Source organism: Hemiscyllium ocellatum, chromosome 5 (genome assembly GCF_020745735.1).
Source record: "Hemiscyllium ocellatum isolate sHemOce1 chromosome 5, sHemOce1.pat.X.cur, whole genome shotgun sequence".
Lineage (NCBI taxonomy): Eukaryota > Metazoa > Chordata > Chondrichthyes > Orectolobiformes > Hemiscylliidae > Hemiscyllium > Hemiscyllium ocellatum.
In genome coordinates this window covers 65,702,483-65,720,605 of record NC_083405.1, presented here as the reverse complement: position 1 = coordinate 65,720,605, position 18,123 = coordinate 65,702,483, and the positions used below count along the sequence as shown (strand labels likewise).

General features: G+C 40.3%; 1 protein-coding gene across 1 annotated transcript in view; it reads right to left on the bottom strand.

Moving 5' to 3' along the window:
• The window catches only part of LOC132815730 (ATP-binding cassette sub-family A member 13-like), a 165,021-nt gene extending 147,469 nt beyond the window's left edge, over positions 1 to 17,552 (bottom strand). The window contains exons 1-5 of the mRNA XM_060824832.1: positions 16,894 to 17,552; positions 15,045 to 15,142; positions 7,937 to 8,055; positions 3,874 to 4,049; positions 2,141 to 2,217 (exon numbers count right to left, since the gene is read on the bottom strand). Of these exons, the coding sequence (XP_060680815.1) occupies positions 2,141 to 2,217; positions 3,874 to 4,049; positions 7,937 to 8,055; positions 15,045 to 15,142; positions 16,894 to 17,408 (985 nt within the window). The 5' untranslated portion in view covers positions 17,409 to 17,552. The remainder of the gene's footprint in view (positions 1 to 2,140; positions 2,218 to 3,873; positions 4,050 to 7,936; positions 8,056 to 15,044; positions 15,143 to 16,893) is intronic.
• Between the last annotated feature and the right edge of the window lie 571 nt (positions 17,553 to 18,123).

Here is an 18,123-nt window from a genome sequence, read left to right as displayed (position 1 = left end):
AGCTCTTCTAGATTCCCCATTCTGTTAAATGCGGGCTGATGTCAAGGGCAATCATTCTCACTCCTCCCCTTATAATCAGCCCTTTTGGCCATGTTTAGACCTAAGCTGTAATGAGGTCAGGGGTTGAGCCGTGTCTGGCAAAATCTAATTGAGTATCAGTGAGCAGGTTACAGTTGAGTCAGTACCACTCTTTAGCATGATCAACAACAAGTTTCAACATCTTACCGATGATTGAGTGTAGACAGATGGGCAGTAATTGGCTGTATTGAATTTGTTCTGCTTATTTGTGAAAAGGATATTTAGTCAGTGCTTGTATAACACAATGGTTGCATTCTTGTGCAACTCTGCATTGTACAAAAATCGTGCTTTAGAAACAGCTCTTAAAAGTGTTGATGATGTAATCACAATACAGCCAACACATGTTTTAAAAGTTTTTGCTGTTAGAAACAAGGTCCATAATTCATCAGTCATGTTACAGCGAATTTGCATTGACAGAATGTGGATTATAGCAGTACCACCTGTACCAGGCAAACTTTTCACGTTGTCAGCTAGATTTTGTTTATTCATTCATAGGATGCAAGTGTTGCTAGCAGCACCAGCATTTATTGCCCACCCTAATATGTTCTTGTGAAGGTGGTGAGCTGCCTTCATGAACCTCTGCAGTTCATTTGATGGAAGTTGACCCATATTGCTGTTAGGGAGAGAGGTCTAGGATTTTGACCCAGGAACAGTGAAGGAACAGCAGAATATTGTGTGTTAATATTTAAGCATTAATAGCATATTTTCATTAACCATCTAATCATTTGCAAAAGCATACTTTAGTTATAAATTGCTTATAAGTATGTTATGAAACAGTTCAATAATCATCCAAAATAATTATCTTAAATGCCAACATTAATTTCTTTGTTTTCAACATGTTTGAACATTTCCCTGTCAGCTGAATCAATGTTAAAGATCACACAACACCAGGTTATAATCCAACAGGTTTATATGGAAGTACTAGATTTCGGAGTGCTGCTCCTTCATCAGGTAGTTGTGGAGAATAAGATTGTAAGGCACAGAATTTATAGCAAAAGTTTACAGTGTGATGTAACTGAAATTATACTTTGAAAAATACCTTGATTGTTTGTTAGGTCTCTCATTTGTTAGAATGTTGAAGCTGCATTCACTCTCACAGACTCTGCTACACTCTCTCTCATAGACACTCACAACCCCACTGCTCCCTCCACCGTCACACACACAAGTTTGTGGGGTGAATTTGTACTTGCACAGTTACATTGTACTTTGCTCTAAAACTGCATGAATCCATTTAAGATTCAGTTAATTCATTTTTTAAATTAGAATCAGTCTAAACATTATGGCACAGACAGCAGCACAGAGGAATGCTAATACCCAATATATTATTTGGGTTGACACCAATTGTTAAAGTTCACTTGAGAATGTAACTTTTTAAAAAAATGTTGTGATTTACATATGAAAGAAGTGAAACTAAAATGGTCATTCTAACAGATGACAGCCTTAAACAATCAAGGTATTTTTCAATGTATAATTTCAGTTACATTACACTGTAAACTTTTGCTATAAATTCTGTGTCTTACAATTGTATACTCCACAACCACCTGATGAAGGAGCAACACACTGAAAGCTAGTGCTTCCAATTAAACCTGTTGGACTTTAACCTGGTGTTGTGTGATTTTTAACTTCATACACCCCAGTCCAACACGGGCATCTCCAAATTATTGCTGAATCAATGCTTTTCATCACAGTTACTGCATTGTCTTGAAGACTTTTACTCCAGATTCACTTTTCCACAATAAAATAAAAGCACTCTGGCCCAAATTTTTCAGTCAGCTGCAAATGAACACCTCGTTGACAGTCACCAACAAGGCTTTCACAGGTTTTTGAACCTAATCTTGCTCTAACCCATGACTGATCAAATGTAGCACCCTCTACAGGCTCTTGTGAAGTCCGTGAGAAAGCAAGCAGCAACTCTCCAAATCATCAATTACTGCATTCTAACTTTGTTAGAACTTTATTAGCCTCACTGCCACTGCGCATAACTCAAACCATTAGTTAATACAAAGCTTCTAAATACATCCTCTCAAAGTAGTAGTCCAAATTAAGGTTATGAAAATATTACCTTTAAATGCTCTAATGTTCTCAAGTATAGTTACAAAGGTACTGTTTGGATAAAGTGTTGATGAAGAAAATTCAAACCTAGAAAACAAAGTTTAAAAATGCGAAATTGTAGTCAACAAGGAAAATTATTCTGCGATACATTGTTTCCAATAAGTGTTCTTTGAAGTTTAAACTCACTACATTGGTGCCTCAAACCATCTCACCCCTTGACCTGTCATCCATTATCCTTTGCATTCCTCTTTCATCCTTAAGGATTCAACACTTAGGAATTTTTTTTAGAAAATCTTTTTAGGAATTGACCAACAGGTTTAGACAGTACATTTGGATTGGCTCAGGCTTGGAGGGCCGGAGGCCCTGTTCCTGGGCTGTACACTTTCTTTGTTCTTATTTATTCTACTTACCCTCGAGGCTCAGACCTTCCAGGTATGATGCTTGTTTTTCCTGCATTTGTTTGGGATGCGCACTTTTCACTCTTGAATGTTCCCTGCTCCTGAATTTATGGAACCAAACCTGCATCCCCCCCTGCCTCGGTTAACAGGATATTCAAAACATGTCTTATTCCATTGTTGAGATCTAGCTGGAAAGAGACCTATGTGCCCAGAAGCAACGTTGCTTTCTTTGTGAATTGACCATAGAAAGGAAAACACACTGAGGCATCCAGTTAACTCATGATTATTAGGTCCATTGAGCACATCACTAACTCCGCCCATTAGACGAGACCTTCTTCAAACTTTGAATATTCATTATAAACAAAAAACTGCACTGCTGCAGGTTTTTAAAAATAGCTCATCTTGAAAATGGTCCATCACATTCTACCTATGCCATGTCAATTTTGATACCCTCATCCTTGATTGACCCAATTTGGCTAATCCACCTAGCCTTCATACTGCTCAGCAATTTAGCATGGCCAATCCACCTAATCTGCACATCTTTGGATAGTTGAATGAAACCAGAGAACCTGGCGAAAAACCACACAGACATGTGCAAACTCCACACAGACAGTTGCAGAGGTGGAATCGAACATGGCACTGTCAGGCAGCCGTGCTAACCACTGAGCCATCATGCCAGCATATATACAGGAGTGACGGGTGAATTGGTCTCCAAAATCTGAAAATCACCCACAAAAATTTACACACAGGGTTAGCCAATCATGGAAAAGTGAGCCTATCAGCAACAAATGTGAGGCAGAAACAACATGTGGTTGGAGGTAGTGAGTTGAGTTAGTAAGTGATGAGAGTCACTGGTAACCAAAAGCAGTGGGCCTGGGGATGAGAGCTGGAGGTCAAGGGGCTAGGTTTATGTGGCTAGGGCTGGGACCATTATGCTATGTCTCAATGAGCATGCAGAGTATCTTTAAGAGACAGGCTTATGTCACTGTATCACATGGTGTGGCTTGAAGATATCAAGGTCTCATACTCCATCAAGGATGATGTTTGGATTCTCTCTGACTGGGGATTGTCTGGCATTCATGTCATGCAAATAGTAATTGACATTTATCAGCTCAAACCTGGATAATACTTCCTGCAGTTGGATATGTACCGCTTCAGTATCTGAGGAGTTACTGAATATTGTTTAATCACCAGCCAATATCCCAACCTCTAACCTCATGACAGAGACAAGGACATTGATGAAGCAGTATAGATAGTTGGGCCAAGCAACAATAATAATGATGCATTTTGTAGATTGAACAAAACTAAAACTATTCAAGAGATGACAATTGGATGTGAAAGTTACCTGTCATATAGTTGCTCTGTCATCAATGAAGTCAATTCACAACTGCATTGGTAGTTCTTTACTGCATGTTCAACTACTTGCAATGCCTGCTTATTTGCAATTTGTAATTGAATGCTATTATTAAGAACGGTCTCACAGTTTCCATGGACTGATTTCAAGAATGTTTCTTCCAAGATCTAGACAGAAAACATCAGTAATTATTTTTAAAAAGTGCTAATCATTTCACAGAAAACAATCTTGACACTGTCTCAAGCTCTGCTATAGTAACAAATGAACCTGGAAATAAGACAGTTAATAACATAGATGTTTGGCACACACTAGAAAGAAATTAGCTGACTTCCATGTTTTAAAATATTTCACCACAGGATGTCCCAAAGTACTTTATAGTCCTAGTCCTTAACATATTTTATAGTACCTTTGAAGTGTGGTTATTATTGTAGAAAATTAAGCAGCTAATTTTCAGCATGGTATTGGCCAGAAAATCTGTTTTATTGTGATGTAGATTGAAGGATAAATATCATCAAGTGTGCCAGGATAATTCCTCTCCTCTTCTTTAAAATAGTGTCATGGGATCCTTCACATTTACCCGAGAGGACAGCCTAGGCCCTAGTTTATATTTCATCTGAATAATGGCACCTCCTCACCACAGCACTTTCTCAGCATTACTCTGGTAGGTTAATTTGATTTTTGTCAAGTCTAAGGAAACCCAACCTCTAAACTTCCTGCTTCAAAGTGCAAGTGCTGCCAACTGAACCAAAAATGTTATACATGTGACAGAAAGGGATAAAGCTAATCTTTGATTCATTTAGATACTTATTGGGAGTAGCTATAAGGAATGAGCAATAATATTTTTCTTTAAATTAGGGATTATATAGAGTCTAGACATTCAACTTTCTGATATCCAATTTAAAGAAACTGACACAAATCCAATCCATGCTTAGGGAGTCTGGAAGAAGCGGACAACTGCGATAAGTGCCACAGATCTTAACTGGCCAGCCACGGATCTTAAGAGAAGTAAGGCATTCAGAGACCAAGAGCTCTCCATTGCAGTATCACCAGGAGTTGTGGCTGCTACTGGTGATGCACTAGACTCTTCACCAGACATGATCAAGGGATAGGAGAAAGTGAGGAATGCAGATGCTGGAGAATCAGCGTCAAAAAGGGTGAAACTGGAAAAGGGCAGCAGGTCAGGCAGCGTCCAAGGAGCAGGAGAGTCCACAATCTTATCTCTAAGACAATCTTTCAATGTCAACTCCCCTGCTCCTCGGATGCCGCCCAATCTGCTTTGCTTTTCCAGCACCACCCTTTTTGACTCATCATCAAGGGATCCTGAGACTGAAATGAGTGTGAGTAGGATGGGAGGATTCAGAAAGAAGATATCACGGAGCAGAGATGAGAACTGAAAGTCAGAGGCAAGGACATGCTGTGTGGCTATCGTTAACCATTCCCCTTCCCAATGCCATGTTCCTCAATTGGGAGTCAATGACCTTTAAATGCAGGACTACACCTAGGAAGCTAATTAGAATTAGAAGTAGGTTTCATTGTTAAGTGTACACAAATGCAGAAGTACAGGGATACAGTGAAAAGTATACCAAGACACAATTTTCTGACACTATAGAGTCTATCAGCTCAATAAGCAGCCTAATTGAAATCCATTCATGAGCTGGTGTGATTCTTCCATGGGCTCCTTCTAGCCTCCAAATTAACGTTGGGAAGTTTGCTGTCCCAAGCAGAGTGAGGCAAAGCCTCTGCTACCATTAAGTAGGTCCAGCCATTCCGTTTCCTGTTTCAACAGATTGCATTAAATCTAGACCATTTCTTCTTAAAAATTCTTGTAATGTCCTTTTAGAAGACAAAGTTTATTTTACTTTGGTTTTATCTAGTGGATTGTTGTCCAAGGCATGAGTTCAGTTCAATTGGTAAACAACAGATCATATACCATACTGACACAGATTCAGAATCCAAGGGCAAGATTTTATGGAACCCAGTGCAGCAAGAAGGCTTGCAAATGAGCTAATTAATGGGGGTTCAGGAATTGAATGGGGTGGGCTTGGGGAGTTGCATGGGTGTCTTGTGTTCATGGTAGGCCACCCTCCAGAACCTTTCAGGTTTGTAAGCAGCCCCTTAGGAGGGTGTCCTTCATTATCAGGCAGTCCTGGCAGCCACAGATTAAAGCAAAAACAAGATACACCAGGGGTACTGGTTACACAGCTATGGCAAGCCAGCTACTATACTCTATACAATTGCAATTCTTTAAACAACCCCTTCAATTGGAAAAATTGCGTGGGGCTACCATTTGCAGCTACAATTTACCCAAGTTACTCAATATTCATGGTGAACAAAGAAAATTCTTAATCTGAAACAAAACTGTAGTTCATCCTACCCGGTCTCACTTTGGTCAGTCTCTGTACATGTATATATATTCTTCAAATCATGCTGGTCTTCTAAAGGTATGAATACATGTTGTAGTTGGCTACTCATCAGGGATCTGGCTTTTCCTGAGGCTGATACTCCATCTCTGGAAGAATCATTCCTACATTCTGTTGCTTCAGCTGAGTAAATGATTTTGCTCAATGTTTACTTCTTGTTACATTGGGATCTAAGAATATGTTGTCCTTTTGGGAGGTGAGTCATTCCTTCACATAGCCTCAATCTTGCCCTCAAAGGGTTTGCTTTTGGCTTAATGTCATCAGGCACTGCACACATGTGTGAAGTTTGTGATGTTGCACAAAGCATTAATGTTTATCTGGTTCTTCACAACTTGCCCATAATGATCTTTTTCCACAATTATCCTTCTAACAGTCAAAAACCATATTGTAGATCTTTGTGTTATGCAAAATTATTTGTCAAAATAACAGGAAGACATTTCTCCAGCTACCAATGTTATAGGCTTGCTTTGTTTCTCGTTAAATAAAGACACACATGCAGAGATTCAGCCTCTTGCCCATGCTGGACAAGTTTTCTTTTGTGTATTTTGTATGTTGTTCTTCTTTAGCATGGAAGATCTCTCAGGAAAATGAAAATTCTCATTTGTTCTCCCATTAATCTGTTCCAGCTAATGATTGACAACCTCTAGAGCTTTTGCACATCTCAATAGCTTTCTTGTGAGAATGTTTCTCTTTTTTCAGCAGATGTGGTCTCATAGCAGGACCTCTTATGTCTAAAACAACCTTATCTCTAAGACCATCTTTTTTTGTCCAAACTCTTAGGATTCAGCTAGATGTATTCACACCATAACATACTTGTTAATAGTCTCCCTTTACCTCTGAGCGCTGACATGGAACATTTATCATTCAAAGTGACGTTAATTTGGGGTTCAAAGAATGTCTTCAAAATCTGTAAAATTTCTCCTGTTTGGTTTCCCTGCTTATCGGTGAGATCTAATGTACAAACTAGATTGTAGCATTTTTTTCCTGTCTTTATTTAACGAGAAACAAAGCAAGCCTACAACATTGGTAGCTGGAGAAATGTCTTCCTGTTATTTTGACAAATAATTGTATAACAGGGATACAACTCTTATTTATTCAAGCTTTTTATATAATTCCTCTGTTATTTCGAAGGTTGTCACTAAGACTGAAATAAAGTCCAATGCTAGCTATTATCTCTTTTCATTTCCATAGCAGCAAAGAATGGAACATTTGCAATCATTCAGACCCTTTCAACATTTCTAAATTGCAGATTATGGTCTTTGTGCTCATTTTAAACAATAGCTCTCCTAACTGTCTGAAAGCAACATAATTGCAGCTTTAACCTGCTGCCATCATGTTTCAAGTGGCTCCAACAAACTGAACCGAAAATTGCAGGCAAATCTCTAAAGAAGCAGGTAAAAAAATTACTTAAAGTTGGTTCTGATGACAATTTGTGTTAAAACTGTCACTTCTCTCAATCAATTATGTCAAATGTGCAAACCTCTGTATTAGATGGGAGTTTACAAGTAAAATATATTATTACTTACAGCCAGGAACAAATTCTTACCTAGAAAATTCAATTAGACCTATAAATGAGTCAACTGCATAAACAAATATATCCTGCAAAATGTTAAAACTACAGACAAGCGACTAACCTGTTTGACATCTGTTGTCAAATTAAACAGTTCAGTCAGAGCATGAATTATGTGTCCTGAAACATTCTGATGACAGTTCTTCTGTACACACATGATATCATTAACAAAGTACATTTTTTCTGTAAAACAAAGTAAAGTTTATTTTGCTGAAGCAACAGTTCTATTTAAGTTTTCTTTGTATGCATTCCTTATTACTGAGTCGTTGCGCAAGTACTCATGTGAGACAACGAATAGAAAAACTGAACCAACAGATAAAGTTCTAAGTAATTATTTCTCGATATAGAGATTTTTTGATCAACATCAGAAGCTGAATTTATGCCTCCCTTACTGTCATTTTTGAAGGCAGTAGACTGGTAAAATAAAATTCATGGCTTTCCCATCTGACTGCCCTCCCCAGATCTGTCTGCCATATTAAAATGGGTGAGGAATGTATCAGACAATTCACCTACCATTAGGGCTTTTCTTTGCTCTTTAGTAGCCAATTGGAGTCATTGATCTTAAAGATCTACAGAAAAAGGCACTTTGGTCCACTGTTTTGACTGGTGCAGCCTCAATCACCTAACTACTCTAATCCCTAGGCAATGGCCTAGTGGTATTATCACTAGCTTATTAGTCCAGAAACTTAGCTAATGTTCTGGGAACCTGGTTTAAATGGCAGATGGCAGAATATAAAGTCAATAATGAATCTGGAATTAAGAGTCGAATGATAATCATGAAGCCATTGTCGATTGTCAGAAAAACCCATTTGGTTCTCTTATGTCCTTTAAAGAAGGAAATCTGCCATCCTTACCTGGTCTGGCCTAGATGTGACCCATTCACAATGTGGTTGACTCTTAACTGCTCTCTGGACAATAAATGCTAGCCCAGCCAGAGACACCTACATCCCATGAACAAATAAAACATCCATTTGCCGAGAGGTGCGAGGGAGGAGCAAATGACTGCTGGGAAGGTGAATCTAACCATTTAAAACACTTACTTCAGGCGTCAGAGCATCCCACCCTCCTCCTCTAACCTTACTAAGAGTCTGTAAACTAGATAAGTTTTCAGGTTTCTCTTTTTTTCCTTCTCTTCCTTTGTTTAGTTCTGTTTGGGCTTTCAGAGTAGTGGGATATGGATGTTTGTTTTACATTAGATTAGATTAGACTTACAGTGTGGAAACAGGCCCTTCGGCCCAACAAGTCCACACCGACCCGCCGAAGCGCAACCCACCCATACCCCTACATTTGCCCCTTACCTAACACTATGGGCAATTTAGCATGGCCAATTCACCTGACCCGCACATCTTTGGGATTGTGGGAGGAAACCGGAGCACCCAGAGGAAACCCACGCAGACACGGGGAGAACGTGCAAACTCCACACAATCAGTCGCCTGAGGCGGGAATTGAACCCGGGTCTCAGGCGCTGTGAGGCAGCAGTGCTAACCGCTGTGCCACCATGCCGCCCACTACCACCGTGCCACCCACAGATGTTAGGGCAGTTGCATGTTCCTTCTGCAGAATGTGGCAGGTGAGAAACACTTCATATGTCTCTGTCGACTACATCTGCAGGAAGTGCACCCAACTACAGCTCCTTGAAAACTGAGTTAGGGAACTGAAGCTGGAGCTGGATGAACTACGGATCATCCGAGAGGCTGAGGGGGAAATTGAGAGGATGTACAGGGAGGTGGTCACTCCCCAGGCACAGGATAAGGACAGCTGGGTTACTGTCAGGGGGAGGCAAGGGAACCGACAGTCAGGGCAGGGATCCCCTATGGCTGTTCCCCTCAGCAATAACTATATTGTTTTGGATACTGCTGGTGGGGACAGCCTACAAGGGAAAGCCATAGTTGTCAGGTCTCTGGCACTGTGGCTCAGAAGAGAAGGGGGAAAATAGATAAGCACTAGTGGTAGGGGACTCAATAGTTAGACGGATTGACAGGAGAGTTGGGAGTCAGGAATGGGACTCCTGGAAGGTATGTTGCCTCCCTAATGCCAGGGTCTGGGATGATGTTGGTCAGGTTTACAAGATTCTGAAGGGGGAGAGTGAACAGCCAAAAATCGTGGTACATATTGGCACCAATGATATAGCCAGGAAAGGAATTGAGGATCCAAAAAGTGACTCCAGAGAGTTAGGTTGGAAGCTGAAGAGCAGGGCGAGTAGAGTAGTGATCTCAGGTTTGAAATCAGTGCCATGCGATAGTGAAATGAGGAACAGTCAGCGAATGCAGCTTAACACTTGGCTGTGAGGCTGGTGCAGGAGGGAGGACTTCTGATACCTAGACCATTGGGATACCTTCAGGGGAAGGTGGCACCTGTACATGAAGGATGGGTTGCACCTGAACTGGAGGGACACAAATGTCCTGGGTGGGAGATTTGCTCGTGTGATTCAGAAGGGTTTAAACTAGTTTGACAGGGGGGTGGGAATCAGAGCCACATGTTTGAGAATGGGTCAGTTGCAGACGGGACAGTGACAAAATGTATTGAATCTATCAGGAAGGTTTCTCACGTGATGAAACAAAGGGATCGGTTAAAGTGTGTCTGCTTTAATGGAATGAGTGTCCAAAATAAGAGTAACGAACTTAGAGCATGGATCAGTACTTGGGGCCACGATGTTGTGGCCATAACGGAGACGTGGGTTTCATAGGGTCAGGAATGGTTGCTTGATGTTCCAGGGTTTAGAATGTTTTAAAAGAACAGGGAGGGTGGAAAAAGCGGAGGGGGCGTTGCATTGCTAATCAGAGAGTGCATCACAGCTACAGAAACGAAGGTTGTTGAGGAAGGTTTGCCTACTGAGTCAGTATGGGTGGAAGTTAGGAACAGCAAGGGAACAGCCACCACGTTGAGGGTTTTCTACAGACCACCTCATACTAGTAGAAAGATTGAAGATCTCATAGGCAGGCAGATTCTGGAATAATGTAGAAATAGCAGGTTGTTGTTATGGGTGATTTCAACTTTCCCAATATCGACTGGAACCGCCAAAGTGCAGATGGTTTGGATGGAGCGTTTTTGTCAGGTGTGTTCAGGAGGGTTTCCTTACTCAGAATGTTGACAAACCGACAAGGGGAGAGGCCATTTTGGAATTGGTGCTCTGCAACGAGCGAGGACAGGTGTCAGATCTCGCAGTGGGAGAGCACTTTGGTGAGTGAAAAGAGCAGTTACCAAGGGAAGATATTTAATTGGGGAAAAGGAAATTATGATGCTATCAGACAGGAGTTGGGAAGTACAGACTGGAAGTAATTGTTCCACAGAAAGGGCATAGCAGCCATGTGGAGACTATTTAAGGAGCAGTGGTTGCGAGTGATACACAAATTTGTTCCTCTGAGACAGGTAAGAAGGAGTAAGATTAAGGAACCTTGGATGATGAGAACAGAGGAACTTCACATCAAAAGGAAGAAGGCAGCTTACGTAAGGTGGAGGAAGCAAGGTTCTAGCACAGCTTTAGAGGATTACAGGCTTGCCAGAAAGGAGCTCAGAAACAGACTGAGGAGAGTCAGGAGGGGGCATGAAAAAGGCTTGGCAAGGAGGATTAGGGAGAATCCAAAGGCATTTTACTCATATGTGAGGAATAAGAGAATGATCAGGGAGAAGATAGGGCTGATCAGGGACTTGTGTGTAGAGTCTGAGCAGATAGGGGAAGCCCGAAATGAGTTTTTTGCTTCAGTTTTTTTTTATTAGATTACTTACAGTGTGGAAACAGGCCCTTCGGCCCAACAAGTCCACGCTGAAGCGCAACCCACCCATACCCCTACATTTACCCCTTACCTATCACTATGGGCAATTTAGCATGGCCAATTCACCTGACCCACACATCTTTTGGACAGTGGGAGGAAACCGGAGCACCCGGAGGAAACCCACGCAGACACAAGGAGAATGTGCAAACTCCACACAGTCAGTCGCCTGAGTCGGGAACTGAACCCGGGTCTCAGGCGCTGTGAGGCAGCAGTGCTAACCACTGTGCCACTGTGCTGCCCTTTTTCACCAAGGAAAGGGAACTTGTTATAAATGAAAACTTAGAGGAGCTGGGATACAGTCTTGACCAGATTAAGATTGATGAAGTTGATGTGGTAGAAATTTTGGAAAACATTAAGATTGATAATTCCTCAGGGCCAGACAAGATTTATCCAAGGCTGCTCCAAGAAGTGAGAAAGGAGGTTGCTAGGCCGCTGGCGAGGATATTTGCCTCCTCACTCTCCACAGGAGTCGTACTGGAGGATTGGAAGGAAGCGAATGTTGTTTCTCTTTTCAAGAAGGGTAATAGGGAAATCCAAGGCAATTACAGACCAGTCAGTCTTATGTCTGTGGTCAGCAAAGTTTTAGAAACAACTCTGAGGGATAGGATTTATGACTATTTCCAACCATAGTGTGATTAAAGACAGTCAGCATGGCTTTGTGAGGGGCAGGTCATGCCCCACAAATCTTATTGAGTTCTTTGAGGAGGTGACAAGATAGGTCAATGACAGTCGAGCAGTGGATGTGGTATATATGGACTTCAGCAAGGCATTTGATAGGGTTCCCCGTGGTAGGCTCATTCATAAAGTCAGGAAGTATGGGATTTAGGGAGATTTGGCTATCTGGATTCAGAATTGGCTGGCTGACAGAAGGCAGGGAGTGGTTGTAGATGGAAAGCATTCTGTCTGGAGGTCAGTGTTGAGTGGGGTCCCGCAGGGCTCTGTTCTTGGGCCTCTGCTCTTTGTAGTTTTTATAAATGACTTGGATGAGGAGGTTGAAGGGTGGGTTAGTAAATTTGCAGATGACACAAAGGTTGGAGGTGTCGTCAATAGTATAGAGGGCTACTGCAGCATGTAGTGCGACATAGATTGGATACAGAGCTGGGCTGAGAAATGATAGATAGGATTCAACCTGGATAAATGCGAAGTGATGCATTTTGGAAGGTCGAACTCGAATGCTGAATATAGGATTAAAGACAGGATTCTTGGCAGTGTGGGAGAACAGAGGGATCTGGGTGTGCAAGTGCATAGATCCCTCAAAGTTGCCACCCAAGTGGATAGGGTTGTTAAGAAAACAAATGGTGTTTTGGCTTTCATTAACAGGGTATCGAGTTTAAGAGCCACGAGATTTTGCTGCAGCTCTACAAATCCCTAGTAAGACCACATTTGGAATATTGTGTCCAGTTCTGGTTGCCCTACTATAGGAAAGATACAGAGGCTTTGGAGAGGATGCAAAGAAGGTTTACCAGGATGCTGCCTGGACTGGAGGGCTTGTCTTATGAAGAAAGGTTGAATAAGCTCGGACTTTTCTCTCTGGAGAGAAGGAGGAAGAGAAGAGACCTGATCGAGGTATACAAAATAATGAGTGGAATAGATAGAGTCAATAATCAGAGACTTTTTCCCCAGGGCAGGATTGACTGGTACGAGGAGTCATGGTTTGAAGGTATTGGGGGAAGGTATAAAGGAGACCTCAGAGGTAGGTTCTTTACACAGGGAGTTGTGAATGCATAGAATGCGTTGCCAGCTGTGGTGGTGGAAGCAGTCATTGGGGACATTTAAGTGACTGCTGAACATGCACATGGATAGCAGTGAGTTGAGGGGTGCGTAGGTTAGGTTACTACATTTTACATTAGGATTAAACCACGGCACAACATCATAGGCCAAAGGGCCTGTTCTGTGCTGTACCTTTCTATGTTCTCTATGTTCTATCCCATTAAAAGTGTCATTCTGCTTCTGCTGTTATTTTAGTTGTGGTAGGGGAAAGAGCAGGCAAGGCAGATAGTACAGTGGTTTTCACTGTGTGGATTGCTGTCAAGTAGGGTGGGCAAAAGCTCCTTCAGAAGCTCCCTTGTGCCCATTTGGCAAAGTCCTAAAATCAAATTCTCCCCTGCTGTAATGCCAGTCCTGGTCTCTATAACCTTCCCTGCATCTCTCCCTGAGGTCTTCCAGCCAGGCCCATCCAAAATATCGGATTTACTTCTGTTCAGGCTCCAGGACTGTTCTTTCTGGGATACTGACAGTAGTACAAATCTTGGCCATAGCTTGAGGTTGACTTGCTGGGACTACAAAGCTGCCATCCAAACCAATCAACTGACAGTTCTCCAGCATGAGACAAACCCAGGTCAGAAGTCCCACTCTGCACAGTTAAGGCTGTTTCCTCCAAAGCAGCCAGAATCTGAGTCAACTAACTTTTCTGTCAGGGGGAGGCAGGGATGGTGAGTATGTCACCTCTTAAAATCAAGCACCAAATTATACCTTTGATGACATTATGTTTATTCAAGACTGCTAATGGTTGTCATGAACAATTCGATGAAATACATGAGAATTGTTAGTTGGATGCAGTTGCATGATGCTGACTTTGTTTCTTTAGCTGTAGGTTTGTAGTTAATCCTTTGTCTTACATTCAATATAAATTTAATGTTTCTCTTGGGTTTCTTCACAATAAAAGTTAAAAACAGTACTATTGATTGCTGTACTTTACTTCTGTGACATTCAAGCTCATGTCTACAATACTATTAAAGATTGAGTTTGATTCACCAAAGAAGTATAAAAGCAACACCAGTGTGAAAAGGCACACAAAGCTTAAAATCAGACTAAATAAACATTTAAATTAAAACTATAGAGCTATGCATTGCAACCTTCAATTAAAGCAAAAGTCTACAACCTATCGACCAGTGTAAGCTGGTACTACCAGCCTACTGACCAGCTCTCACCATCTGCTTTGCCTAACTAGCAGCAGTGAACCAGAATGCAAACTCTAACTACTTCCCAGAACTGGGAAAAAAATTATTGCTAGCTCACCAGGATTTACCAGCTTTAATGGTTCTCAATTTCAGGTGGACTATTGCTTCTAATGGTTCTTTATTACTTTTGTTTTCTGGGATTAACTAGTTTGTAGGTTTTGCAGATAATCGATCTCTTTCACTTTAAGCAAAAGATGTGTACTCCAAAATAATTTATGAACAGGATTCAAGCTTTTGGAGTTTGTAGGCAAGTTATTTAAATATGCAGACCCTTTGATTCATTTTTGTGACTGTACATGCATAGTAATCTAAAAGGGCTGACTCTTGCACAGCCAACACAGGATCGTCTTGGTTGGTGCTAGTAAGGATTCAATTACGAATATTGATATGTTGATTTGGTAAAATATGAAATATGCTGAAACATGCAAAGGTACTTTACCTGTAAAGAGATTCAGCAACTTTAACTGAAAGAGACTTGTGGCATATGATGACATGGCATACTTATTGAACCAATCAAATTGACACACTTCTTCCATTCTGAAAGAAGAGGGAGTAACACAGAAAGGAGTCAATAGTAAATTTTACCAGACTAAATGGTGCACTGAGATGGGAATTGAGAAATCAAATTATCAACACTTCAGCATAAAATAGTCACTTGCACAGTCAATAAGCAGAACGCCCAATTGATTGAGCTGGAAATGCTTCTAAAACAAGGATTAACAAAAAGTCATTCTCCAACATACATTTGTCTTGCTCAATCATTACACAGGTCATTTTAAATTGACATTTATATATATTCTGAACAAAAACACAAATAATCATTAATGTATTGCCATTGCTTTGTATCTGTGCAGGTGAAACTCCAATAAAAGAAAGTGATGGCTAACTTTCATTGATTGCTTCAAAATAATTTCTAACATTGAGATGAGTAAACACCATTGGAATTCTTCTAGTGGGTAGAATGGTGATAGTACAGTAGACTGAAACAAAATGAGGACATTATTACCACTGCCTGGACATTACATTAAGTTTGGTTGTACACCCTTCTGGATATTTGTAGGCTGGGAGTCATTGTGATTGTCACAGATCTCTCTGAATTTACATGCAGCACTACAAAGTCATATGTGCCCAGACAGCAGCACCCTGCGCATGAGAAGACTAAAGTTGTAAAGCTGATGCTGCATGTTGAATTGCCTACATTTCTTTGGAAAGGGAAAATGTAACATTGCCCTGTCTTTTGGAACACGGAGTGCAGGTAGCCTCTCTTCTACAACAATGGACAGGAAAATGTGAGATTTTGGAGCTGTTAGCTTTCCGTGGCTGTTAGGAGCCAAATGCAAATTCACGGTGATGGCCATTTTTACAACATTGGTAATGACAGCTTCTCTCTGCTCTGAGGCTTTAGATCTGCCTGTAAGAGGTGCTAGATTCAAATATGGATTTCAGTATAGATTTTGTTTTACTGTAACAGCATCCAGGAATGGCACCAAGTGGAGTGAGCATTAGTATGTTCAGAATAATATGTTAAGAGGGGTGTTAGGTGAATCATTCAAGTGGACAATATTAGAGATGCATCAGCGTTACATACTGACTAATGGGATGATCTGCTAATCTGCATACTGCTGGCATACATTCACAGCACTGTAATCAAAAGAGATATTCAGTGCATCTTGATTAAAAGGTCATTTTGAATCTAAAATGGCTTCTAGGAACACCAAATATTTGGATGTTTTGCAGCCAAATTTCACAGACTCAGTCAAACAATCAATAAAGAGGTTTGTTTTGCCCTTAGTAACAACACAATCTACAATCCTCTAGGTGGATTTTATCATAATGGAAGATTGCTCAGACAGCTGACATTGTAGTGAAACAGATATGACAGACATGAAATTTTATTGAACTAGGTTCATGTAAAGGTTTCTGAAAATGGTCAGTGAATGTAACAGAGCTTTGAGGAGTTATTGGTTAATAAAATTAAGAAGACAACATTTGCCTTTTATAATTAGATGACTGATCGCTATCACTTGGGTCTGAGTCAACAGCTGAAGTGAAATTATTAAAAATATGACTATAAAAATGCATTTACATAAAACTTTTAAGAAACATATCATCAAGTTCAACTCCCAAATGATATGTTACAGAGTGCTAATTTTCAGTTAGTGAAACACAGAACTTCAACTGTAAGCTTTACTATCCCCCTCCAATTTGAATTAATCAATGAAAATCATACCAAAAAGACGAAATAAGAACTTGTATATGATCTCATCAACAGACATAACTTATTTTACCTTGTATAATTGCCTGTTTCTTTGAACTCGAGAAGCAGTTTCGTAAATTTAGGAATATCAGCTGCAATCTTCCAAGCAGGACTTGATACTGGCATTGCATCAAACAATTCTTCAAGCCTGTCCATCAAGTTCAGTGTCATGTTTATGATTTCAGTTGAGTTAAGATTTCCATTAGGGTCAAATCCTTGGATCTCCAAGAACACATTATTGATAACATGCACAAAATTTATAGTTGCCTGATTGTTTTCTGGTTGTAGTTCATTCAAGATCTGGATAACCTTGTTTACCAATGTTTGTCTGAATTCAGGTGTATGATCCCAATGTGAGTAAACTTCAAAAATCAAATCATTTATAAGTTGAAATGCCTTTGAACTTTGGTTGAAATGTTCATTAAAAATTATGTCTGTGATGTGGGGGAGCAACTTTTGATAAACCTCCAGAACAGATGCTGCTGAGGCCATTTGTTCCATTAGCAGCTGTGAAATATTGCTCATGAGACTGGCAGATTTTACCATTTGGTTGAGTGTTGTGTTAACTATTTCTGGGAGGTTATGGTTTTTAACCAAATAACTGATGACATTCAGTACTTTGTAATGGTTTTCATCTGTAAAGTTGGATATATACGGAATTATTTCCAGAACTGTCTCCAAATCATTCGATATTTTGTAAATTTGCAATGCATTAAGCTCAATGAAACCATTTGTTGTTATATTTCTCATCAAACTGATCACATTCTTTACAGCTGGCAGTAGCTCTTCAATTTTAGGATTCTTTGTTATGTCTTTTAATATTTTGTCAATATCTGTTGACAAAACATTAATGGCATTATGATTGAGTACATCCAATAAATCATCTAACACTGAATACAGAGATTCATTTTGATAACCTGTCATTGAAAGTAATGACCGCAGAGCAGGGATAAGTGTGGAGATATGTGTTTTTGAATCTGAAAGTGACAATGCATTTTTGGTTGCATTCCTTAAGTAATTAGCAAGAATTTTCAGAGTGCTGTGTGCAGTTTCTGAATTGTTGCCACTCAGCAAAAGTATTGTGTCACTTACATCAGAGAGAAAATGAATGGCTTGTTCAGCAGAAATAGTACTTGTTAAAGTCATATTCTGAATCAGGTGAATCAGCCTCTCAGAGTTTTCTCTTATTGGGACAATGGGACAACTTAAGTTGTCCTCTTTGGTGGAAACTTTAACATATGAAATGTTATTCCAAATTCCT